The sequence below is a fragment of the Taeniopygia guttata genome, chromosome 13, assembly GCF_048771995.1.
Source record: "Taeniopygia guttata chromosome 13, bTaeGut7.mat, whole genome shotgun sequence".
NCBI classification, from domain to species: Eukaryota; Metazoa; Chordata; class Aves; order Passeriformes; family Estrildidae; genus Taeniopygia; species Taeniopygia guttata.
Window position 1 is genome coordinate 4,975,087 of NC_133038.1, and position 25,165 is coordinate 5,000,251.

Here is a 25,165-nt window from a genome sequence, read left to right on the forward strand (position 1 = left end):
TTATAGTTTAAGGATTCATGCCACTCGTTAAGATTGGGTAAGGAAATTGTAATTTTTTTTTTTGCGAAATCAGAAGTATTAATAGAATTCTTTTAAGAGGTATGACATGTAGTGCAGAGTGGTGGTGGATTTTATCTTCTGAGATGGAACTTTTTGCTGCAGATCCTTTGAAGAGGTCTCCTGAGCTAACCTGTGCAACCTACCTACAAAACTGAGGGTCCTGTGGTAAGACTGGGGCTCTCTGATGAAATCTGTGCTGTGTAAAGTGAGTTGTGTGATGAGAGTGCCCATGTTGATATTTTCTGATGGAATTGATCATTGTCATTGCAACGCAATTACCCTGCTGGAGTTGAATGTTCCCTCTTTGTCCTCTGTGATTCCTGGTGTAATTCATCAGTTTATTCATGAGTAATAATGAAGTGTAACTTCTGGAATGAATGGCTAAGCCATGGGTCCCCTGCTCAGGAGGGCTTTTCTCCTCCTCACTCCAGGTGCCCTCTGACTTTTCTGAATAAGGGAACTTATTCAGTTCCCTTTGTTTTGTCAGGGAACTGAAAAAACCAAACTTATCTTTTCAGCCCTGGTGCAAGTTGTGAGCAAGTTGTGTTTGATGAGGCTGCTGCTTTGTCAGCCACACTGCTGGGAGATGATTTCAAAGTCCACAGCTCTGTGTCAGGGTGTGATGGATGGGGATGGAAGCTGGGCAATGTTTGCAATTCCCAGGTCCATGGGATGGCAGGAGAGGTGGGATCTTGGGAGAGCTGGTGCAGAAAAGAATTCTGTGTTGTGCGTGGGTGTGCCAGCAGCTGTTCCCCTGGTCAGCAGTGCTCACAGAGGGTGAAAGCCCTGGGAGCAAACAGGGACAGGATTGTAAACATGCCCCTCAGAAAGTCACTTTGTGAAGACAGGCTGTGGACACAATTCTTTTAAGGAAAGATTCCCTCACCCAGCAAGCCAGAGGTTCTCCACTCCTCACTGGGGTAATAATACCTGTGGTGAACAAAATCCTGATGTAACGGGGGACTGATCCAACATTGCACAGGCACCCTTGGCACCAGCAGGGACATTTGGAGCTAAGACTTTTTTAAAGGGTGCTGATAACAGCTGGCCCTTGCAAGCATTTAGGTTTTGTAACTCCCCTGTGAAAGACAGGAGTCTCTGCTCGAGACTTTATGCATCTTTTTATGGGCATCAGCTGAAACAAAAGAATAAAAACAAAATTGGAAGAAATCAAATAAAGGCGAGAAAACCATGACTTTGTTTGGATTTCCTGCAGGATTCCTGGCTCAGCTGCATTTTGCTGCTGAGCCAGACTGATCCACCCCTGATCCCCCTTGTGCTGCTGTTTAATTGATGTGTGTGTTTGCCGGGCTGGGCTCGGGATTTGCATTCTGGGCGAGTGGTCGCAGGGCGAGGGGAGCTGCTGTGGCAGCTCTGCTCTGAAACAGCCGGGCATGATTGATGGCACTGCAAGCCCTGCTGCTCCAGCCATGCGACACTCCTGGGCTTGGCAGCCCCCAGGTGCTCTGTTCCCTCTTCACCCACCCACAGTGAGGCACTGATAAACACAAGAGGGTTCCCTGGCTGCCTGCTAAGGATGTTTTGTCCTTTTTTCCCTTTATTTTGTTTTATTTCTAGCCTGGCTGTCAGCCTCAATGGAAGAGTGAAGAGGGAGAAATCAAAAGGAAAGCAGAGGTGCTAAAGTGTTTTCTTATGTTTTGCCCTCCCTCTCAAAATCTAAATTTTGTGAGGCTTGGTAAATTAAGATTTATCCTGCTCTTTTTGCTGGCACTTATGCTCAGCAGAGATGTATTTACAGGTGCCCCTGTACCAGCCAGATGTGGTGCAGTCCCCAAATCAGCAGCTTACCATGCTGCACTGTGTGGATGAACTAATTGCCTGCATAAAGGGCAAAGCTCAGCTCCTGTGAACAATGGGTGCATCTGGCTCCATATTTCTGTTTTCTGCAGGCCCACTCTGGGCCTTGCTGAGGGGAGGACAAATATTGTATTTCTGGATTTTTTCAGTTTTTGTGCGTTAGTCTCTTGAAGCATCAGAGAGATTTAAGAGCAGCTCAGAGGTGTGTACGGGATCAATAGCACCAGATCAGCTGGGCTGTATCAGCACTTTCCCAAGAGGGGAAGGGAACTCTAACATTTTGCACCACTCTTGGCTAAGAAATCCCAATGCAAACCACCTCCTTTGGAGGGAAATGGTTTCTGTTTTGTCTGTCTTTGCAAACAAATGTAAATTGTTTGGATACTTTGGGGAAATGGTGAGAGAAAAGAAATTGGTGAATTTTCAGTCTCTTTAAAAGGTACTGACCTGTTGAATTAGCAATAGGTTTTTTTATGCTGGTACAATGTAAAAGTTGCTCTTCCCTGGGCTGTGCAAGTAGGTCTGGAAGTCAGCAGCCAGACAATCTGGTGTTGAGTTTTATGGTCATTGCTGCTGCTGATCCTTCCAGTGTCTTGCAGGAAGAATTCCTACTTCTCTCACTCCTTCCTTTTTGCTTCATGTACCCCAAGCTGATGTTGGGTTTTGGTGTGCTGTTGGTTTGGGTTTTTGTATTTTGTTGGATTTTTTTTTTCCAAACTAAAGTTATCAAATGTTCTTGGAATTACTCTTTTTGTCCCTCAAAAAATAGAATCAAACTGTGGTGGGAAGGGTGTGCTGGAATGACATTTTTAGCTTTCGAAAGCTTATGATGGATCCTTTCTCTTGGAAGGTGTGAGGTGCACAGGTGTAACCATAGTTCATAAAAAGCCCAATGAGCTGTGCTCTTGCTGATAGATCAAGGTCAGTAGAAACATGTCATGTAATGAGAGCAAAAGAGTAATTTACTGGAAATAGGGAAACCCTAATTTAATGTGCCACAACAGTGAGAGCTGATACAGGCAAATAAACCAGATGGAAGTCATAATTTGTAAGCAGCCTATCTGTTGTCTTAACACTGATCACTTTGGGATCTCAGAAAAGCTCCAGGTTATGGAAAATAAGCAAGTGAGAATAGGTGATGTGATTTGACATAATTAAATGTTGTGAGTTAGTGTGGTTTTTAAAGCATGATTTATTTTTATAAGACCCTTGTCTTTCATCAGTACCTAAATAGCAATTCTATTCATCAAGTGGTCTGACACCTTGTTTTGACACTGGATTTTGGAGAGTCCTTTTAAGCTGCATGCTGGGGTGAAATGAGAACAGGCCTATCTGCTGGTTTCCTATGGCACATGAATGATTGCTGCTTGCTGCTGGGATAATAAAGTAATTTAATTTTGGACATTGATTAACTTCTTAATCCAGACTTCGAGATCCTTTTCTATCCAGGTCAGCTCATGAGGGTTTGGTGAGATGAATTTCTTAAGCTCACATGGGATGTTTGCCCAGGACCAGGGGAGCTGCCCTGTGCTGCTGCTTCCGAGAGCTTTCCTCTCTGGCTGGAATCACTTGGTCAGCAGCAGAGTGAACTTCCTGAGTCTTTTCTGTGCTGTTAAATTTGGGACACTCAGAGTCAGGGCTGCTGACCTGCTTCATACCTAAGGGTCTCCAACACCTCTTATGGGAGAAGGAGAATAAGAATTCCCATGCCTAAATTGTTGTTTTTGAGGGAAGTCTCTGTAGTGCCTTTGCATGTAAGGGCAGGGTTTGACCATTCCCTCCAATCCTGAGCTCTTTTCAGAAGCAGCAGCTCTCAGGTATTTGAGCAGTAAATCTGTGTTCTGCCAGTGGGACTTGCTGCAGTGTGGGGCAATGTTCAGAGTGAGCCAAGGTGGATGGCCAGTCTGCATTATCTAAAATCTGCACAGCACCAGTGCCTCAGACACCAAGGGTGTTTTATTAGCCCATGTGATAAACTGCAATATTGGTTGTAATGGTTTTGATGAGCAAGTTGATTACTTAGGGTTTTCCTGCTCTTTGTAGCCAACCTCAGGTGAGGGGAGAAGAATGTGGGTTTTTTTTCACAGACATTTGTAGAGCCTGTCTTCTGCTCTGAACCATCGACAGAGCAGGTCTGGAGTTGTTTGAGGCAGCTGTTTGGCTAAGCAGAAGGTTAAGATTAGACTGTCATAAAATGTTTTATGTAGTTTTCGCTGATTTGTCTTAAATGCAAGAATCAGGATGGATGGATCAAAGTTCCTGCAGGAAGCAGGGTCCCAGACATTTTGTGCTTTTACTGCAATGACACCAAATTAATCTGTCTTTGCAGAATGATTTATAAGGGTTTCTAGAATTGTCTACATGGTCACATTTTCAAACCTTGGCTCTGTAATCCTTTTAGTGGGGTCTCTAATGGGGCTATTAAAGATTGCAGACCAAAGCAGCTAAAGAGTATCCTTAGAACCATCTGGTCCAAGACTTGCTAAATCACTTTTATTTCATGGAGATGAGGGACTCTTCAAACAGGTCATAAGGCACAACTTCTAGTGTATTTTAGTACTCATGGCAAATATTCTGTTGACTATTGACTATATCTGCTACTTCATTTACCTTGTGGCTCTGGAAGTCTTGGGTTAGGGCTTCAGTCTGTAATGCTACCTCTCCCTGCAGAGCTTAGAGATAGTGCAGGTTATTCTCACTCTTGGTATTTTCAACGAGATGAAACCAGCAGCTCTCCAATCATCCCCTTGCCAAGACTGTTTTAGAAGAAGGTTTATTCGTGTTTTTTTTCCCCTCTCCACAAAGTTGAGGCTTCATGTTCACAATGGCACCCTCTTATTATTTTAAAAACTGGCAATGAAGAGCTCTGTTACTGACAGGAGGGAATAAAAGCATGCCAGTTGGAGCAATCCAATAGGGACTGAGGCTGGCAACAACTTTTAGCCTGTGACTCACTTGGAGCAGTTGTCTGGAATCACTCCTGCTAGCTGACAGATTCTTGTTCAGAAGGGGCCAACCCTGATCTTGAGTCACGAAGGTCGTGCTGCTGATTCCCGATATTAGGACCAAAATCAGGCCCAGAGATTTTCAAAACCTCACAGGACAGTGTCAGTTTGGGTAAGGGGTGAGTTCTAGGGCATCTTTTCTCTGCTAGTTTGGCAAGGTGCATTCCTACCTCCAGCTTATGCGGTGGTGTTTCTGGACCATTGCAGCTATGAAAATTCAATGGTACCACATAAAGTCCAGGCAAGATCTCCACAGGATAAGGGAGCATTTTGTTTTGCATGAAGGAATTCACAGCTGAACACTCAGCTGTGTAGTTAGACTTTGGGAGAATGATTGATTGTAAATGTCTCCACAGATATAAGCAGGACATCTGGAAATCCCTGTGTCCAATATTGCCCCAAACTGTCCAATCTATTTTAATGAACTAGCACTTTGCTGTATCTAGATGCCTGTAAGGAAAGCTTGGTCAAACAAGCTGTCCTCATCTCCCATGCCAGCCCAGTTCCCATCCCTGCCCAGGTTCCCAGTAAAAGCCTGAGTCACAGCTAAGTGACTGCAGTCTGAGGAGGCAGGTAGCAGGATGGGAAGTGCTCTTCCATAAAGAAAGGCATGTCAGAATAAGGCACATATCACAAATTCCTTCTAAAACACCCCAGCTGGAACAGAAACAAATATTATATTGGCAGTACCATAATGTTTGCATTCACACACCAGCTGTTACTCTTTCCCATGGGGTCTTGTTTTTTAAATGGCTGGTGGAGGACATTTCTGTTAAGCAACAAATCTAGCCTTATTTTCTATATTGGCTTATTTTCCTATATTGGCTGTATATAGTTTTCCTTGGAGCGTTAGATTTTTTTTCTTTTCTTCTTTTTTTTTTTTAATATATATTTGTGTGGTATATATGCTAACATGCAATGGATTCTCTTTGAAAGGCTGACAATAAAGCATGGTGCACTCTGTAATTTAAAGCAATGCATACTTCTCTTACGGATTATTGGATTATCAGCTTTGGCTTTGTTAAACATCATGTATGACTAAGTGCAGGAGTAATTGGCACACTAAATTTATGAATGACTGTTTATTAATTAACTTCTCTTACTGAAACTGAAATAGCAAAGCTATTCCTGGACTAGAAAGGCTGGTAGATTTTTGGCCTGTAATAAATTGAATACATAACACAAAGTGGGAGAGAAAAGAAGAAAAACATTGCGTAGAGTCAGTTCTGAGCAGGAATTACTCATTGCTTTTTTGTTTGGGTTTTTAAAAATGTATTTAAAATATTATTGCAGTATATAAACAAATTTGATTTCATCCTTTCCCTATAATTGCATTAAAGCACTTTCAAATATTCTTAAATGTTGATTTTGGGGAAATTAAAGTTCCAGAAATACCTTTTGGATGCAATATGATGTAATACCACCTATATCTGCGTATAATCTATAACATTATGAACCTTTGCATTAGAATCTGAAGTGAATGGTTTGCCAGGGGTTTGAATTGCCCATGACTGTGATGGATGTGCTGGGAACCTGTCAGTGCTCACACGTGTGGTGTGATGAAGCACAAGTGTGAGCAGGATCCGCAGGACTAATGTGCATCAATTTTCCTGTTCTGGCACTTCAGAGGCTTCAGTACCACGGACATAGCAAATGCAAGCCTGGAAATACTCTTTATTTTCAGTTATGTGATTTTCCTTTTGCTTTCTGGTGTTTGTGTTGTTCAGTCTTGTTTGTTTTGTTTGCTTTTTAACCCAATGCTTCCCCACTGTTGACCTAAGAGTTTATTCACATCCATTTGCTCACTGTCAGCTCATCCCACTGTGTCGTGAAGGGCTGCAATACACTTGTGGCTAAGACAAGAAAGGATGGCTCTGAAGTGTTGATTGTTGGGCACTGCTTCTCAGAGATTGGTGATTTTAGTTATTTCTAGAACTCTTGTTTTAGCTAACATAAACATCTACTGCTTTGAGTTCATGAGACAATCTTGCTGTCTCTGAATTTCAGCAGAATTACAGGAACAAGTGGGGATGTTCAATTTTTTTATACCTAGAAAGGCTTTTGTGTTCAAAAGGAAACAGAATACTGCCTTAAAGTCTGGCCAGTATTGGCAGGTCTACTACCATTATTTATAAAATAGTAAGTATTATACTAGTGATTTTATGCAAATAACACCCGTGTTTTCACATTAAACTATGAGATGAGACTTTGGCAAAACACAGAAGTAAGAGCCCTGCAACTGAATTGAAGGCTGAGACTGATGAGCAAGTTCAGGTCATGAAACAGGGTTTTTTTCATCAATTGCCTATATCTGGTGTCTCTCACTTGCTACAGCAGGCTGCATTTTTCATTTAAATATAGAAGCTTCTACCATCCAATTTTTTTGTCCATTTACTAAAAGCAATGCAAGGATAGAGGGACAAGAAGCAATTCTTTAAGACTAAAGATGTTCCCTCTATCTTAGCCTTAAGGAGAAACTGAACACATCTAAATCAGAGTCAAAATACAGCTGGGTGATAACGGGCACGATTGGGAAAAGCTCCCCCCTCCCCCTTTGGCTTTCATTTAGATTCTGCAAAGAAAGAATATTCAAAACAGCATGAAAGAGAAAAAATAAGTTGGGAAGGAAGGAGATTATTCTTTGCTCTCAGTGACTTTAAACACAGCTAAGGATAGAGGGCGAGCCCTCAGAGGCAGGCAGTGGAAGCATCCCACGGAACTCACCTGCAATCTGAGGGTGGGGAGGGGGCGAGGTGGGAATATTTACCCGGGCAAATTCAAGTGCAGCATTGCCAGCCGCCACTAGCTGTCACTTTGCAAGCAGCCGGGCTCGGTGTTTTCAGCACTGCGGTTAGCGAGATTGCGGTGCTAATTAAACGGAGTAACTCCCGAGCCGCGGAACGTCCCGAGCCCGGGGCTGGGCGGCAGCGAGCCCGGGGCACCGAGGGGCGGCACAGGGCACCGAGGGGAGGCAGGCTGTGCCCGAGCTGGGCTGGGCACGGTGCTCCTCGCGTAAAGCCGAGCCTTACCTGAAGAAAACGATCGTCTCCCACACGTAGACTCCGAGCGCGTTGACGTTGCACATTTTTCCAGCTCTCGCTGTTGTGTTTTTGGTTGTTTGTTATTTTTTGTTTTGTACTCCGTGAGGGGTGGGCCGGTGGCGTTGGCCAATAAAGTAACCGGGCACTTGGAGAGAGCGGAGCAGCCCCGGCACGACCGGGCGGCCGCGCTCAGCACCGCGGGGAGCGGCGGGCTCGGCCCGGACAGCGCCCGCTCAGCACCGCGGGGAGCGGCGGGCTGAGCCCGGACAGCGCCCGCTCAGCACCGCGGGCAGCGGCGGGCTCGGCCCGGACAGCGCCCGCTCAGCACCGCGGGCAGCGGCGGGCTCGGCCCGGACAGCGCCCGCTCAGCACCGCGGGCAGCGGCGGGCTCGGCCCGGACAGCGCCCGCTCAGCACCGCGGGCAGCGGCGCCGCTGCGCTCGGCCCTCCTCCGCCGGGCCCCGCCACTGCAGCGCCGCTCGGGGCCGGGGCTGCCCTCACGGAGCCCTCCCTTCAGCGCGATGTCGCTCCGGACATCAGGCTGGCGACAGCGGGTGTAGGTTTGCCATCAGGGTGCTGGCGGTGAGGTGGGAGCTGGGGGGGACGACGGCCCTCAACAACCCAGGGTTTAATCTCCGCTGCTGGCCGGGGTGTCTTCCTAATTACATCCACAGGAATTTGTCAGTCTGGAGCCGCGCTGCAGTCCCGGTTGTGTCGCTTTCCTGCCCGCCGTTTGGCTGCTGTTGATTCCGGCTTCCTGGGCTGTTTTCCTCCCGGATAAGTTATTGCTGCTGTAGGGAAGGTGTCCCATTGCTCAGGGCTAGAGCGGAGGGGAGCGAAGGGGAAGTTTCTTGGGAAGCACTTCCATTGTGCTCGGAAAGAAAGTGGCTCAGTGTCCTCCTAATGCATCTCATCTCCCCTCTACCCTCTCTCCCCTGCTAGGACTCGCCAGATCTTGGGAGTTTCTTGCTGCATTAATTTACTAAACTAAAAAAAAAAAAAAAAAAAAAAAAAAAAAAGAAAAGGAAAAAAAAAGGAGGGGGAGGTGGAGAGAGGGAAGGCAGAGGGGAGGGGGTAACTCAGCCTCTCCACCATCCCAAGGCCCTCCTCTTGGCTGTGCTCATTGGTCTCGGGGCTGAAAAAACTACTCTAGGACGTGGTTGGATAAACGCATGTTGTTCAGCAGAGGCCGTTAACCTTTAAAGCGCTGATACGTTTTGGTTTGTTTCAAATTTTTTACTCCGAATTGCTGTCTTTTTAAGAAGTCTCTGAAATCGTCTCCCTTGACAGGGCAAGAGAAACGTGCCTTAAATCTCCGTCTCGTGGATGATCTGCTTGGCTGGCAGCTGATATGTGTTGCTGTTGGCTTTTAAGGAGCATCTCTGTTTCGTGATTATTTTATTGTTTAGCTTTGATTTATTTTATTTTCATTTTTCTTTTTGTTTTGTTTGATTGTCTTTTCTTTTTTTTTTTTTTTTTTTTTTCTTTTGTCTTTGGTTTTTCAAAGAGCTTTGGCAAACACCAGAGCCATCAAGGCCAGGGCAGGTAAGGAGCATTCAGTAGTTTCTGATCACAGCTCCAGCTGTGCTCACAGGGTGCTGCGCTGGTGGTCGGGTGGGGAGGATGGGGCTCCTTGGTCACTTTGTCAGTGTCACTCTGCTCGGCTTCTCAGCAACTTCTGAGAATTGAAAAAACTTAGCTCTCCTAAATAGTCCAGGATTTTTTTTTTTCTTCTCTACTGTCCCGCTGTATTGGGATTATTCTTCTTTAAGTTCTGTTTTGTTTACTTCTCCTGTGCTTTGCAAAACTCCCCACGGCAAAGATTTGCTTTTAACCCCTGTTGAGCTGTCTTTAATCTGTTCAAGGACTCTTCCTATCCCATGCTGAAGGGTGGAGGATGACTGCTTTCTCCATCACTATTGTAGCCCCACTCCAGTCTGGGAAATAACTTCATTTTTCTTCTTGTTTTGAGTTCTCAAAGGGCTACTGCCATACTAGAATTCACATGATGTTTTTAATTTTCTGGTTTCTTTTTTTTTCTTTTCCTTTTTTTTTTTTTTTTTTTTTTTGGTTTGGTTTTATTTTAAAGCAGTATGTTTATGTAGTGAAGCAGACAGAAATATCCTTTGGGTCACCATTCAAAAGAAAAGAAAGACCTGCTTGGCTTCTAGCCACTGGTACAGTGGGAATTTAATCGGATTTACTCCAGCTCCTGGGTCTCGGTGTCTGGATAGATTAATAACAGGCTCTGATTTCACCTCATGGAGATTCCTGGGGACGTGATTCCATGCAGCATTCCCTGCCTGCTGCTTGCTGGCTCCTCGCTGTCCCTTCTCACCTGACATTTATCCCCACATTGATGAGCCTCTGTGCTTTTCCAGCCCCCTGTGCGCTGACAGACCAGAGGCGGAGCTCCAGACCGAGAGTGTTAACAGGACCCACACAGCAGGAAAGAAATGGTCTTTCCCTGGCTTTTTTACTGGGAAGCAGTACAAAAAGCAGGAAGCAGAATCATCTCTTGGCATCTGCGGGTTAATTGTAGAGGCTGTCAGCCTTCTTGTTCCCTTAGAAATGGAAATGGGCTCTGTAGGAGATAGAAATGTCTCATGTGGTATTTCCCGTGCTTGCAAGTTTGATCTTTATACCAAAGGAATCTGGGCTTGTTTCCTCTTGTCCCCACTTGCTGTCCTTGTGCTCTCTTGGGCCAGGGGAGCAGGGGAGCTGTGCTTAAGATCAAAAAAGCAATTAAATCTGTGTGTATACAGTATAAAGAATCTTCTTGGCTGTTACTGTTGAAGGGTCTCAGAGCTGCTTTTCCCAGGAAAAGAACTTCTCTGCTTTGCTGCCATCTCTCCTGGTGGTGATGCTGACCAGGGGACCCAAGGACTCTTCAGGTGATATTCAAATATTTCTTCCTACTGGAGAGAAACTAGAGCATTATTTGCTTTGACATTTGGAGAAATGGAGGAAAAACCAGGTTGCAGCAGAGATTTGGAACAGGTCTAGGCATTGGGGTGATTTAGACCAGGGAGTAAAAAATAAATGAGAATTTAGGGATATAAATTTTGCGTGTCTTATCAGGATGACACCAAAGGTACCGACACATTCTGCTTTACATTTTTGTCTGTGCTGTACTATCTCACTCTTAACTGCTTGCCTTGGTACAGTGCTCTGTACTGTGCTATGTGAACATGTCAGGCCTTGGTCAGGATGATTTCAGGTCCTTGGAATTCACATCCTCTGATTTAACCCCGGTGATTCCAGAAACAGCCTCACTGACCCCCATCTATACTTTCTGTGTTCTGTAGTTCCTGATGTTCTTTCATCTGTAAATATCTGTGATGAAGTTTCCCAGATGTGTTCTGTACCATGCCAGATATTTAGATTTTTTTCAGTTCTCCAAGAAGTTTACTGCAGATAAACTGGAAATAGGCCTGGAGATTGAATAATTGAATAATCTGCAATCAATTTTATCACTGTTACTTTAAGTCACTCTTGTCACCAGGTACTTCTCTCCCTGGGTCTGTCCTGGCTTCTTCTTAGATCAGGTTCTAGCTTTCTGCTTGGTTTTGTTGCAGTGGTTTATGATTTTTTTTTTAGGGGAAAGGTTCACTTGCCAGGTCTGCTGCTTTTCAAGCAGAGTCCAAATGGTTTTGAAAGGCATTAGTCTTTCTCTGGTGGCACTTGTACAAATTACAGAGTTGAAGATAACTTATCATTATGTCAAATGAGGCTCTTAAAATTTTAATTAACTGCTGCATGTTCATTCTTGTTCTTGTTTTTAGTTTCAAAGTAGATGAGTCTTGTAAAACTCGCTTGTAGGTGAAATTGTCTGGGAAGATTCTCTGTCATTGTCTCTCTGGGTTGTGAGTGATGGATTCTGTTCAATATAGGATACCACAAAGATAATGGTTTTAATTTGTTTTTCAGCACTGAACTAAAACTTGGGGACATCAGCTGGGAAGGGTGTGCATGAGAACTGATAAAAGTCAAGGAATATCTGTTTTTCCTTTCTGAGGCTCCTCCCTGATCCTTTCCCTTTGAACAATACATGTGGAATTCTTCTCTGTGAAGAAAACTATTCTTCCTGGTAGGCTGTGGCTTGATTTTGGTTTTGATAGAATAGAATTGCTTAAAGAAAAGGAGAACACAGAAGGTCTTGGGAATCACTCTGTGATGAGGTGACCATGCACTCTATGCTGAGAATTAACCTAAAGATTAATTCACAACTGCAAGTTGATTTCATTCCTGATCTGTTTTCCATCTCTGGATTTTATAGCAGGTAGAGTCATTTTAGTCTCCTCTTGCTTTTTGGAATTCAAAATCTGATATAAATTCATCCTGGTGATAAACTCCTTCAAGTTGACCATGCACTGCCTTCCTTCCCCAGATAAATGACAGGATTTCTGGATAAGAGGTGGCCAACACAGCAGTAAAGTACACTCAGCATTATCTTGGGAATACTAAATCCATTATTGTCAGTTTGTTCTTTGGAGAATGGCTAATGAGGAAACAGTGCCCCAAGAACTCTGCTTCCCAAGGCAGAGATTCAAATTGCTACAGCAGCACTACTTGCCTTTTTGACACTGAACAAATGAAAAACAAATTTTAAATTAGAGTTAAGTTCACAGAATTTTACAGTGTTCCATAAAGTAATTTCCTATTCAGCTAATTTCCATGCCGAGTAAGCTATTTCTGTGCAAGATGGTTCAAATAAAGACAATTTTCTTAGAAACTTGAGAACCTGTAATTCTTTTTTTTTTCTTTTTTTAAGAAAGTAATTGCTAGTACAATAACGCCATAAGGTGTTTCTGCAACAAAGTGCAGAAAAAAATTATTTACATAAAACATGTACAGATGTAAGAATTCACTGAACCTAATGCAAAGGTCCATCTACCACTACTTTTGGAAGTATCCATAGTTTAAAATATTTTTAGCATTGAACACTGATGAAAAGTTTGATAAATTCTCTTTTGATATGCATTGGCTCTGTGGAAAACAACCACTGGTGTCTTGTCTGGGAAATTCAGCAGCCCAAGACTGGAAGGCTGCAAGGGATGGAGGTGATGGATTTGTGGTGTAGATGATTGATATTTTTGACTGAAATTCAGAACAAATATCACTGTTTGACAGCCTATTACCCCACATGTTTTTAAAATTACAGGTCTAACTATATTTGAGGTTCAGCCCTACAACTTCCTCTGCAGACAGAGCCATTCCATGGATTGTCCTTGACCTTCCCACTCCTGGGCATGTTATTTCTTGGCAAATAGAGTAGGAACTGATTTCTCATCATTGGAGACGTGGTCCCACAGGTCTGGTGACATCCAACCTGTGATCACAGACTCTCTGGAAGGGCAGTGCAGCCCTGGGCTAGGATGACTTCATGACACCCTAAACATTTGCAGGAAGCCAAGCAAAGATCTCGCTTTGTGCAACATGATTTGAATGTGTGTTTGTCCTCCCATGTCCAGGCTAAGGCAGTAATCCCTAAAGAAGAGGAAATAAAAATGAATGGATGGTTGTTTCCCCCTAGGAGTGCTGAGTTATTAATAAATTTCCATGTCTCATATATCACATAATGACACTTGAGCTGTGAGTGGTCTCACTGAGTATCACAGGCTTGTCATGGTTGCAATTTATGTACATTACCTGTCTTGCAGTAAGAGAGCAGCAAGGACCTTGTAGCCCTACAAAAATCACACTGCTAGAATTACAGTGCAAGCCTAAAAGAAAATTACACTCCCACTAGAAGCTTGCAGGATTTGGGTTAATTGTTTCTGACCTGTACAGAACAATTACCAGGCGATTTCCGAAAATCCAGGAGTACTATTTCTTTCAAAAATCTTGACCAATGAAACTTTTTTTTAGTTACATTACTGTGTGAATGAAAACAAGCCAAAGCTACTTTTATAGCCAGTCTTGTGAGAACTTGTTGGAAGATGTTGGAAATATTCTGCAATTGTTGAAAATATTCTCTTAGCTCTCAGTGTTATGAAGCCCACTGCTCCTGCCTTAGCTGTCCTCAAATGTTGCAGGAAATTGAACTTTTCTACCCTTTATCTTGTTTTTAAATGAAAAAAAAACTTTATCTATTTTGTTGTGAGCAGGCACCAGGTTTTGCAGAGGTATAGAAGGATTCAGGGCAGACCTAGAGTTATTCACATGACCCTCTTCATTCCTGTTGTCTTGGAATAAAAATAAGCAAAACAAAATCACTCGATTAAAAAACCCCACACTTCTCAAAAAAAAAAAAAAAAGCCCCAAACCAAAAAATAATATAGGAGGATAAAGAGGGAAATAAATACATTGAACACTTTTATTGCTTCATTCATCTTGTGAATTCAATAGAGTGTGTGTGGGAAACACCAAAAATGGAACCCTTTAGAGGAAAAGTTTGATTGCAAACAACAGACTTGACAAGGAAATCAAGAAACAACCAGTGATGCTGAAGTGGCCCCTCAGTGTTTCAATGCTTAGATACAGGAGCATCCTCTTACATGCCCCAATTCACTCACAGGACCAAGCAGGAAAATTTATCTTCTGGAGTGAAAGAAATAATCTGCATTTTTTATTACTATTATTATTTTTAAGCTTTTGGCAATAGAAATATTTGCATGTCAGACATCTAAAGAATAAAAGAATCCTTGTAGGATCCCTCCTCTTTTAGACATTGCAAAGGGGTTGATCCTCCATCCATTTTGGCTTTGAGGGAGAAGTATGTTCCATTGCCATCCAAAGTAATTCTGCTATCCCTAGTGGGGTAAGCAGGGATTTTGAGAGGTCATTAGGCAAAGAATTTATTACCCAGCTTTATTTTATTTTATTGTTTAAAACCGTGGCCCTATGGACTCGCAGAAATTTCCCTGAGCATCGCTGACTTGGGTGGCTTGTTTGGCCTTCCCAAAAGCATCTTGTTTCTGCCCCTGTATTCCAGGCAGAGAGCGCTGGTGCCGGGCTGGGTCAGTAAGGATACCTCTGCACTAGATTTACTGATAACAGTTTCTGGAAGTGCTAGAGGGAGGTGAAAGGGGCCATTTGAAAACCTCAGCCGGGCTGTGTGAGTTGAGATGCTTACCTCACCTAAAATCCTTGCCTCAGGTGTGCTATCTAAAGCCTCAGGTGAAAGAGAACAGAGAATTGAACATATTTGCTAAGTTGCTTGTTATTGCCTTGGGCTACACATTTCTTTGCAGCTTGTTGAGCTAAACCCTGTGACAGGTTCCAGGCCTTTTTCATGCCCTCCCTCAGCTCAGTGTTCGCCCAGGGCTTGGACAAAATTCCCCTCCTGCCACCCCCAGGGGGGCTGCAAAGTTTGTTCAGTGAGCTCTGAATCCAACCTGTGGTCTGATAAAACTGATTATTCACCAGCTGGAGAGGGGATTAGCATGGGCCACTCATTGGGTTCAGCAAAGGGAATCTGGGAACTCTCAGCACTGACTTATCCTCTGCCAAATATGAATGGAGGGAATGTTCCTCTGTGGTCAGCTCTGCTTGATCATAGCACTTGACACAACTCCTCCTCTAAATGACTGCCACCATTAATGAATGGAATTCCCTGATTTTCCTAGGATACTAATGATTAACTTCCTCTTGCACAGTGAGTATTCTTACTGGTGCATGTTGGAGAATCTTAGATGATAATTCTTTTTGCTCTAACTGCACGATTGCTTTTTCTGCCAGAATCAAAATTCTCTTCCCTCTTCAAAATATGAGAATCATGATGGGTTCTATTGACTCTCCAGGCAGATATCTTCTGTGTCTACAGCTCAGCTGACACAAGACCAAAGTGCTACTGCTTGCAAGTTTTGCAGTATTGCTCTGTTGCTGCTGTGTGTTGGAAAGCCCAATGTTGCAAAGCTTTTGCAAATCCCTGCAAGCATCAGTGGCCTGTATTTATTGAAAAGAAGGAATGTAAAAAACTCAGGGTGTAAACAGAAGGTTTTTTGGTAAAATTACACTAGCTCAGATTTTTTTTTCCCCCAAGCATCAATACAATTATTTGTAGTAAAAAAATCAGTGTTACCATGATTTTTTTTCCTTTGGACAAATCAGAAAAAAGAAACTCCAGCCTGTTCATAATGTTGCACCACATTGGCCTTTTTGTCTTCTATAGCTTTCCCTCCCCATGAAAACAGTTCTCTGTTAAGGCAATTGAACTGAACAGAAGTGATTTATGTAGTCTGTGCAAAGAGAAAAGGCTTTGTTAGATTTCAGGGAAGACATGGAAACACCTGGGGTGAGAAACAGCTTGGCTGAGACATGGGAATCACAATGCTCTCATTAAATCTCCACGCCTATAGCCAGGCTGGCCTCACTTTGCATTTGCTGCCTGATTATGGAGTCTATGAAGCTGCTGTCTGGAAACAAAAAAGCAGTAAATCAAAGCAATGGGCAGCTTTCAAAGGAGACTGGAGGAGCTTGTGATGCCATATTCTCCTTTGGCTGGTTGTCTGAATGCAGCAGGCACCAAAACCTGTCCCTGCACATTTCCGCTTGCACGTGGAGGTGCCTTAACTTTTTAACTTTTTAAAACTTTGCCTTAACTTTTTAAGTCTTCATGTCATGTCATCATGGTCTAGAAAAGACTTCTCCCCGTGGAAGTAAACCTTCCAATCTCCTCTCAGATGACTTATCTATGGGAAAAGCAGTCCCTTCAACTGGCAGAGAATTTTGTTTGGCATTGTGGGCTGTGATAGGGAGAGAAAAGGAGGGAGTAGCCTTGGTTTGAAGCAGTTTAATTCCATATTTGGCAGAACTTTGGAGACAATCACCTGACTCTTGTGTGGACAAAAACACTGGAGATATTTCTGATAGTGCACTCTTTGTACTCATAGTATTTTAAGTGGAAAAAACTCTACTAAAGAGCCAGAGCTTGGTTACTGAAATAAATTTTAGAGAGCTTTATTGCATAGGCATGAACTATTCTGATGTTCTTGGTTTTTGAGAGGTGGCTTAATTGTCTGTAGAGGAATCACCAAAATATTATAACATATATGTGTGTGTGTGTATACAAAAATATATATTTTTGTACCTCCAAGCTATTCTCTGGATACTCACAGGGCAAGTGCCTCCAAATCTAAGCTGTGCCACATGTCCTTCCTCGAGGATATTCATGTTCATTCTCAGGAATATCAGAGAACTTCCAAAGCCTCTTTCTCCCACATAAAAGTGACAACCATCTCTTTAGAAAAACTTCACTGTTCCTGGACTTTTTAACAGGAAAATACTTTCTAAAGTCTGTGAATTGAAGCTCTGTCCGACTTACTGAATTCCTCTGGGCAACTCTTTGGATAAGGAACTGACATTGAGATTTGAAGCACTTCAGGGCTTCCAGAGGTGAACTGCCAGGGTAATTACTTTATCCACGTTCAGATACTCTCCAGATCCTGGACCTGGGCCACTTCTTATTTAACTGACATTCCTCAAAAACCCAGGGAATCCTGGAAAAGTCTCTTATAAGTCTCAACATTCCAAAAAGCTCCAAAATCTTGGATATGAGAACTTGTAGGCTGTGTTGATTACATCTGGGGTAGTCTTGATGTGCTCAAGCAGTTGTCCAACTTCAGGGGAGAAGAAAGTTCTGAGAACTTCTGTGAACTTGTGGGATCTGAGGCTTTCCAGGACCCACAACTTGGCTGAAAATGGGCAGGTCTCACTGGGAAGTGTAAGAGAGACATCTCCCAGCCCTATGGTTCTACCTCTTCACTCAGAATCTCTGGGAGCAGGTTAGTGCCTGTATAAATTATACACAAGGTGCTTTTTTAACATTGGCAAAACACCATCTTTTCCTCAAAAAGTCTGCACTATTTTGGTGGAAGGCTGGGGAGGAATCCAGTATGCAATTGCCATAACAGAAGGTGAACAAAGTTCTAAATTAAACGGGATGTTGCAGTGGACTTTGGGCAGTCTGACAGGTAGGCTCTGCTCCTGGCACTTGGTGATGTGATGTATTTATTGTCTAATAAATTCCAGTTAGCATTTCAACAGCTATCCACAGAGGGTGTGCCTATACTCCCAGATGAAACCTGGGACCTCTGGGACCTTGTCTGTTAAACAGTTTGTTGGCCCAATAAACTGGCTCACGTGGCAGTGCTGGATGCTAGAAATCAATACAGCTGCTCTTGCCTTGTCCTAGCAGAGGAAGGGAAAGCTCCAGGGACTGATTAAGTTATCTTTGCTGAAGAAGCTACTGCATCCTGAAACATTTTAAATAAATGCCACACGTCTACAGGTAGTTCTGCATTTAATTCAGATTTTATAAGAGGCTTGCTGTACACTAAATAAATGCTTGATTATAAATAGCTTATTCACTTTAAACACACATCCTATTTAATAGATTGTACATCTCATTATGCTGCTGTTTCTTAATTAGTACGGTGAGCTGTCACAGTGAATTGTCATTGCCCAGGCTTTCTTGCTGCTGTTGTGACTAAATTCAGTTATCCATTTACCATCACAGCCCCAGAAACAGCCATTTACTTATGAAATGTTTTAATAAGCCAGATAACATTTGTGCTCCTTTTCACTTGGCTTGACAGGCTCAAAGATGTTTTACTGCCTGTCCAAAGCCCCCAGTGGCACCAGCTGGCCAGACTGCCCCATGGAACTGGGTCTCTGAGGAAGAAGAACCTCTGGGAAAGGCACAGGAGGTGGGGGTATGGAGTGTATTTGACAGATTACCAAATTTGTAGGTGCCCAAGGATTTTGAACACCTCTTCCTCCCTTGGGCTTGTGTTATTGAGGAGTCAGAGCAAGGGTTTGGTGGAGTTTGGCTGTGGTGGTGGCTGGTTTGTGTGCGGGGCTGTGAGTGTGGTACTTCTGCCAGCCCTGGTGATGGTGAGTGCAAGTGACACATGTCTGATGAGTCAGGTCTGTCCCTCCGTGACCCTCAAGGATTCAGGACTAAAATATCCCTGAGGACCCATTTGGGAAGGGAACTAGAGCTGCCTCAGGGCTAACACGTGTGTTTCTTTCCAAGCACCACACTGGACAGGTCATGCAGTTGGGAATGTGCCAACACCTCACACTTGCATTTCTATGTAAGTTTACATTTCTATGTCTATTTTATGTGCCTGTGTTCATCACTGAGCAACAAAAACCAACTTTCTCCAAAGAAATGAAGAGAGAGTCTGTTGGTTTATGCTGCCCTGTAAATGATTTAGGTGAAACTTTATGCACATGACTTGTGTGGTTACCAATTACTGTTCCCAGAGGAGGAGCAGAAGGAGGGAGAAAAGGGGAACTTGGCATGATGGGAGTTAATAATCAGTTTAATTCACAATCTCCAGCTCTTCAAAGGAGTTGCTAATAAGTGTTTGTCTTCTCTTTCCCTCCCACTCCTTTCCCCTTAGGAGCCTAGTGAGAGACATAGACAGCACTGATCAGAGAAGGCAAATTGTAAAGGAGAGAAGAAATCCCCAGTGGAAACTCTTTAATCTGCCTCTGGAAAGGCCAATTTGTGTTAATAGGACAAAACTGTAACGTTTAATATTAATTATAGGGATTGGGGGAGGAGCACATGAAGGATGGAGGCAGAGAATAGACTGGAGGGAAGAAGCAATCCCATTGCAAGAGCTTTTTGCTTCACTAGGAAACAGAGCAGCGAGATGAACTCTGTTTTTTCCATCTGTGAAGGAAGGTTTATCTGTAGCAAGTACCGGTTGGATTCTGCTCCCAGCAAAGAAGTTTCAGGTGTTGCAGACAGACCCTGCTCCTCTGTGTGCCCCAGTGCACTCGTTGGACATTGCTGAGCTCAGGCAGGGTGTGTGGAACCTGAGGAAAAGTGTGTGGAGTGGATTGCACTGCACAGAAATCCCTTCTCACATGGGCTGTGGAGTACCTCAACACCTAAACCTGGCCAAGGAAAGGGACCAGGAGGAATCCACCTCCAAAATTTGTAACTGGGTGTTGTAGGCACAGAGCAAAGGGGGAGGAATGTTCTGCAGGCAGACTTGCCTTGCATGCCTGAATTACTGCAGCCCTATCAGTTTCAGCTCCTGCTTCTGCTGCTCATCTGAGCGCTGCATTTGGCACCCATTTCTTCCCTCCAAAGTGTGATAAAAAGATGATAGGAGATTTAATTTCCAGAAAGGGACACCCAGGCAGGCAGCAGGATGGCAGCTGTTGGTTAGATTAATGTGGGAAGTTTTCTTATCAGATGTTTGGAGTCTCTGTTACGGATAAGCAATGTCTCTTAAAAAAATAAAAATACATAGAAATGCCCCTTTGCTGATGAAGCATCTTGGTGATGTTCCATTACAAGCAGGATGAACATGAGCTGGATTTCATCTGACCTTTAAATTACCTCCATTTTATCAGTTCCATTTCATCAGCAGCTCCTTTGAGAATGAGCTCCTACTTGGAATTAATAGATTCTTTCAATGCAGAAAGCTGACAAGGGCCTGTGAATAGCCCAGCCAGAGAGTGCTGCTCCAGAAGAGATCACATCTGGAGAGAGGAGCACACTGGCACACAGGAAGGGTGCTTGGCAGGGCTGTCTCTGCCTTGATAAGCCCATGTTCCTTATAGGAGAAAGTTCATCACAAATGGTGACAGTGGCATAAAATCCTAATTCCATTTTCTCTCATCTGCCAGACCTGTGGGGGCAGAAGACAGGTTATCTCCTTAGCATCCAAGAATAAAAGAAAAGAATTTATGTAGTTCTGGAGATAGTAATCAAATTACTGTGTGTGTGAAGGGGTTGGATCTGGGAATTGTTAGGGAATGGTACTGGATTTTTTTGTTTTCTCTGGTGCCTAGTGCTGACTGACTTCTGTTACACCTTCCCAAAGCTGACTTTAGCAGCAAAAGCCACCAGCAAAGGGCAGCTCGTGCAGTGAAGTGGTTTCCTGGAGAGGAGCACGGGCTGTGCTGAACCTCCATCCCTCTCACATCTTGGTCTGCCCCTTGCTGGCATCACTTATGGGACAGAAAGAGACCTGAGAAAACACCTGGGCTCTGCCACTCCCCTCACACAGCTGCTCATACCACAGTGAATGGGGTTTGAATCTCACAGACAGACGTGTCCAGGGGGTGAAATGATGCAGGGAAGCTCACAAGGCTCAAACTTGCTTTCCTGGCCACAGGGGAGCTGGGGGCACCTTCTGTATTTGTGATGGTGCTGAACTTCAGCAGTTTGGTGAGGGACAGCTCCCAGGACCTGCGTGATACCAAAAGGATGTGAGAGGCAGGTGTGGGTTTCCAGCAGAAGGTTGCTTCATATTTAGCTGAATTCTTCTCCTGAGTGACCTTTTGGGGTGTGATTAATCCCTGGGCTGTGCATGCACAGATAAGTTTTGTTGTCTAGACTGTGCTTGGTCATATCAGTTCCTGGCAGTCTCATCTAAGTACAAGTTAAACGTTTTTTGGGGGTTTTTTTCATAGTTTCCTTTTTTTTTTTTTTTTTGTTTTTTTTTGTTTTTCACAGTACTATTAGAAAACTCCAGAGTGAATCATGGTCATAATGCCATGTATTGTCTTCCACAGCCATTTTTAGGTTGATCCATACATTTACATTGCAGGATGTCACCTCTCTGATTGAACCTCTCCCCTTGCATCACCTTTAGGGCTGCTTCAAACAAAGGTACTCCTGCATTTGGTGAGGAAGATGGAGTTCTATAATGGAGAAATAGCCTGTTGATAGTAGTTAATCTCCTTGTTTAAAGAAAAAAGACCCATTTCATCTTCTAATTTAATGATAAATTGCAGTGATTCATCAGGGAAGGAGGGTTTATTAATAGAGAGGATAACAAATGGGCTGCAGAGAGATATGAGAAAATAGTTTTGTCAAATAAGGGACTTAGGGGGGAAAAATGCAGAGCTTGAAGTCAGAACTGGAATCTTCAGAATCCCTTGTACCTCTCTGTACCCCTCACATCAAATCAAGGACCTTCTCTCCTTGTGTCAGACTTGCTGCTTTAGGTTAAATTCAGACTGTAAATGATCCAAGAACAGAAATACCTACAGACCTATGACACGTCTCCAGATCCAGACGAGGCATGAAAATACTCTAGGAAAGTTCTGTGTTGAGGGGAACTGGAACTATCTGTGAATTTGGGCTGACCTTAGGGAATTGTTTCTGACAAGTCTTCCAACTGTAAGGTGAAAAATAAAAAATACTTTTTTTTTTAATAGAAAATGGGTTTTGGAATTCCAGGGTCTGGTATTCACTTTGCAGAGATGGTGCAGGCAAAGCCACCTGTGTAGTCATCTCCCTTCAGTACCATGAAATGGGATTCTTCTGAGGTTTGGGTTAATAGCAACTGAAGTTTGACATCTGCCTCTGCAAATGCTGTTTAAATTTGCTGGGGACAAAAACTGGGGATGAGATTTTTCAAAAAGTCATTGACAAAGTCATTTTTGTTAGGAAATGTTTGCTTAGGAGTGAAGATACAACTCTCTTTTTCTCCAGATAGAGGGGAAAATAAATCTGCATTTCTCTTTCCTAGCAGGGCTTTTATTGAACAAGGGACAGGCAGAAGTTGTTGATCTTTTGAGAACATCTACCCCTTCCTGTGCTTTGCTTCTCTCAGGGGAGACTGAGGTAGAACATATTTCCTGTAGGGCATCTGAAAGGTTCCATTTGGGCAGATAAATGAGATGCTTTAAAATGTTGTTTTAAAACATTAAAAAAAAAAAAAAAAAAAGGTGACATTTTGATCAGACTTTTGTGTATTTTTTCCCCATTTTCCCTATTTGGGCCAGCAGTTAAACTGATTCTCCAGCACTCAGATGCTTTCCAGACTCCTGTGCTGGTTCTGACCAGGCAGGCTGGAATAGGCCAGCATTGTGAAATGGTTGATTCTCTTGATGCTCGTTAACAAAGAATTATTAATCGTGCTTGCTTTGTGCCTGCTTTGAATGAAGAAGGAGGTTGGGAGGTGCAATACTCAGCATCTCTTTGCCTTGGAGGAGAATATGGGTCAGGGAGAGGCATCACCTGCTGTGGCAGGGGGTGGCTACCGGTGTGAGTGGTGCTGTTGAAGGAGACAGATTAGAAGAGGGGAGGGAGAGGGGAAATCCCTCTATTAACAAACTCATTAGTGCTGGGACAAGGCAGACCAAATTACTCTTCAGAAAAGCACTGTCTAGCTGGATTTATTATTCTCTGTAATTAGGGCCAAAACAGGATGGAGTGTGGTACAAGCAGGGGCTGAGAGAGGAAATGTGGCCTGTTCAAAGCCAATTATTTGTAATTACTCAAGTCGAGATGTGACATTTGCACCAAGGAGAGAGTAAGATCACAATGGTGTTTCCTCACATAAAGAGGCTGTGCTGTGCTTGTAGGCTGTTTGTAGACCAGAAACACTGTGAGGGAGACGGTTTAAAGGGATTTGTGTGTGACAGATGAGAGGTGGGATGCCTGGACGCATTTAGGTCACACCTGGGGAGGTGGATATTTGTCTTCCTTGGATTGTATGGACCCAGCAGCTCTGAGCACTGTTCACAGGGGTCAGGGATGGGCATCCTCAGTGAAAAAGAGCCTTGTGTGGAAGTGACCCCAAACCTCAGCCACAGCTGCAGTTGGATGCCACAAGGCTTTCCAGGGAGGATTGGATTGGATTTGAGTTCTCAGTTCCCTGCAGTAACTGCCCTGGTGCTGAGCAGCAAAGAGAGGGGCAGAGCCTCTCATAGCAGGGACCAGGAGTTCCAGCTCCACCTGCTCCAGCTGAGGAGTCCTGGCTGAACTGCCAGCAAAACTGTCCTTTGCAGAAACTGGTGCAGAAGGGAGAAAACACGGGTTCCCCAGGGAAATCTGCGCTTAGTGCCTGCCCAGGAGAGGCTCTGCAGGCACTAGTTGCAAAAGCTTTTGTCTCTGCGGCTTCAAACACAGCAGCCTGAGGGGTTTCTTTGAAAGAGGCTTTTTGGTGTGCTTCTTTCAAGTGGCAGGAGATGTGTGCTTGAGCTGCAGGTGGTCAGCCAGTCGAGCAGTGTGTTTGCAGGGCTGGCAATTCCAAACTCCCTGAGCAGAGAGGAAACATCAGAGAGATGTGAGGCTTCTCCGTGCCAGGATGTGGCCCTGACTATGGAAACAGCACAAACTCAAAATGCTTTCATCAAAAAAGTGTAAGCATCTCTATGGAGATCCACAGCTGGCTTTAAAAGTAACCTTTATTTTTTTTTAATATAAGTTATTGATCAGAGTATATTCATCTTTTGTTTAATTCTTCTTGAGTTTAGCAGTGTATGCCTAAAATGTATTTAAAGCATGGAACTGTTGAACTGCTTGTTCCACCATGCCTGATGGCCCATTCCCAGCTTTGTCCTTCATCATCCAAGTGTTTGATTTCACAAGGAACAGAGTCTCAGTGAGAGCTCTTGTCTGGGTCTGTTATCCAGTGCTCTTGCTATGGCTTGGCAGTGTATAATATCCCTCAAAACTCTAAGCCAGGGGTGTGGGCTGTTGACCTGACAGATTCTCACTGGCATAAAAACCACCACAAAATAATCCCCCCAAAGATTTGGTGCTGCCTGTGGCACTCTGCCACCCCTGGTTTCTCCTATTGGCTTTCTTGCTCTGGCCCAGTTGCACATGTTCAAACCTGACTTTGCCACGATTGCTCCTCCTTGCTCCTTCTTCCTCCTCCATCTGGAGAAAGGAGAGGTTACATTTGAGCCTCCAAGATTTGACAGAAGATGAAGTTCATGTGTAGCCTGCAGAAAAATCAACAACACACAGTCCCATACTTTTTTTTGCCCTGTTTTCAAGTATTTGAGTGTGTGAATTCTGAGAGCCCCTTCACCTTTCCCTGTCCTCCTGGGTGGTGCTGTTTCTCTGGGTGTATCCCTGCTGCAGAACAGTCAGCCTTAAATTAACTTGCTTGGATCTTTGGAGCTGTCAGGCACACTGCAGCAGTTTGGCTGCTGCATTCCCAGGGCTGTTCTGTGCCAGCCTGTGGTTATGGTGCCTTCCTAAGAGCCCACGAGCCTTGTGACAGGTAGGACTGTGTGACAAAGTCATGCAGGCGTTATCTGAGTTCTCACGGCTCTACAAGCACAGGTTCTGGTAACAAAAAGCTTCTCAGGTAGCACAAAGAGGTGTCCCATGTCCTCACAGAGTTCCTTGCACATGCTTGGAACTCTCCTCGTTGTGTTCAGTTTTTAATCCTCTGCTGTGTAGGACAGGAAAGGTTGTACCTGCAGCACGGCACTTGGCAGTGATGAAGTTTGTCCTGCCCAAGGATACTTCAGTGGAACTGTCCCTGTGCTACCCAGGTGGTGCTGGGGCAGAGAAAATGCC

At 43.9% G+C, this 25,165-nt stretch overlaps 1 protein-coding gene and 1 long non-coding RNA gene across 3 annotated transcripts in view; one reads left to right on the forward strand and one right to left on the reverse strand.

Annotated features, from left to right (window-relative positions):
* GLRA1 (glycine receptor alpha 1) overlaps positions 1–8,927 on the reverse strand; it is a 40,781-nt gene extending 31,854 nt beyond the window's left edge. For both annotated transcript variants that reach the window (XM_030284286.4, XM_030284285.4), the window contains exon 1: positions 7,913–8,927. In XM_030284286.4, the coding sequence (XP_030140146.1) occupies positions 7,913–7,968 (56 nt within the window). In that variant the 5' untranslated portion in view covers positions 7,969–8,927. The remainder of the gene's footprint in view (positions 1–7,912) is intronic.
* Positions 8,928–9,057: 130 nt separating this feature from the next.
* LOC121470683 (uncharacterized) overlaps positions 9,058–25,165 on the forward strand; it is a 126,354-nt gene continuing 110,246 nt past the window's right edge. The window contains exon 1 of the long non-coding RNA XR_005981839.2: positions 9,058–9,468. This is a non-coding gene — a long non-coding RNA (uncharacterized lncRNA). The remainder of the gene's footprint in view (positions 9,469–25,165) is intronic.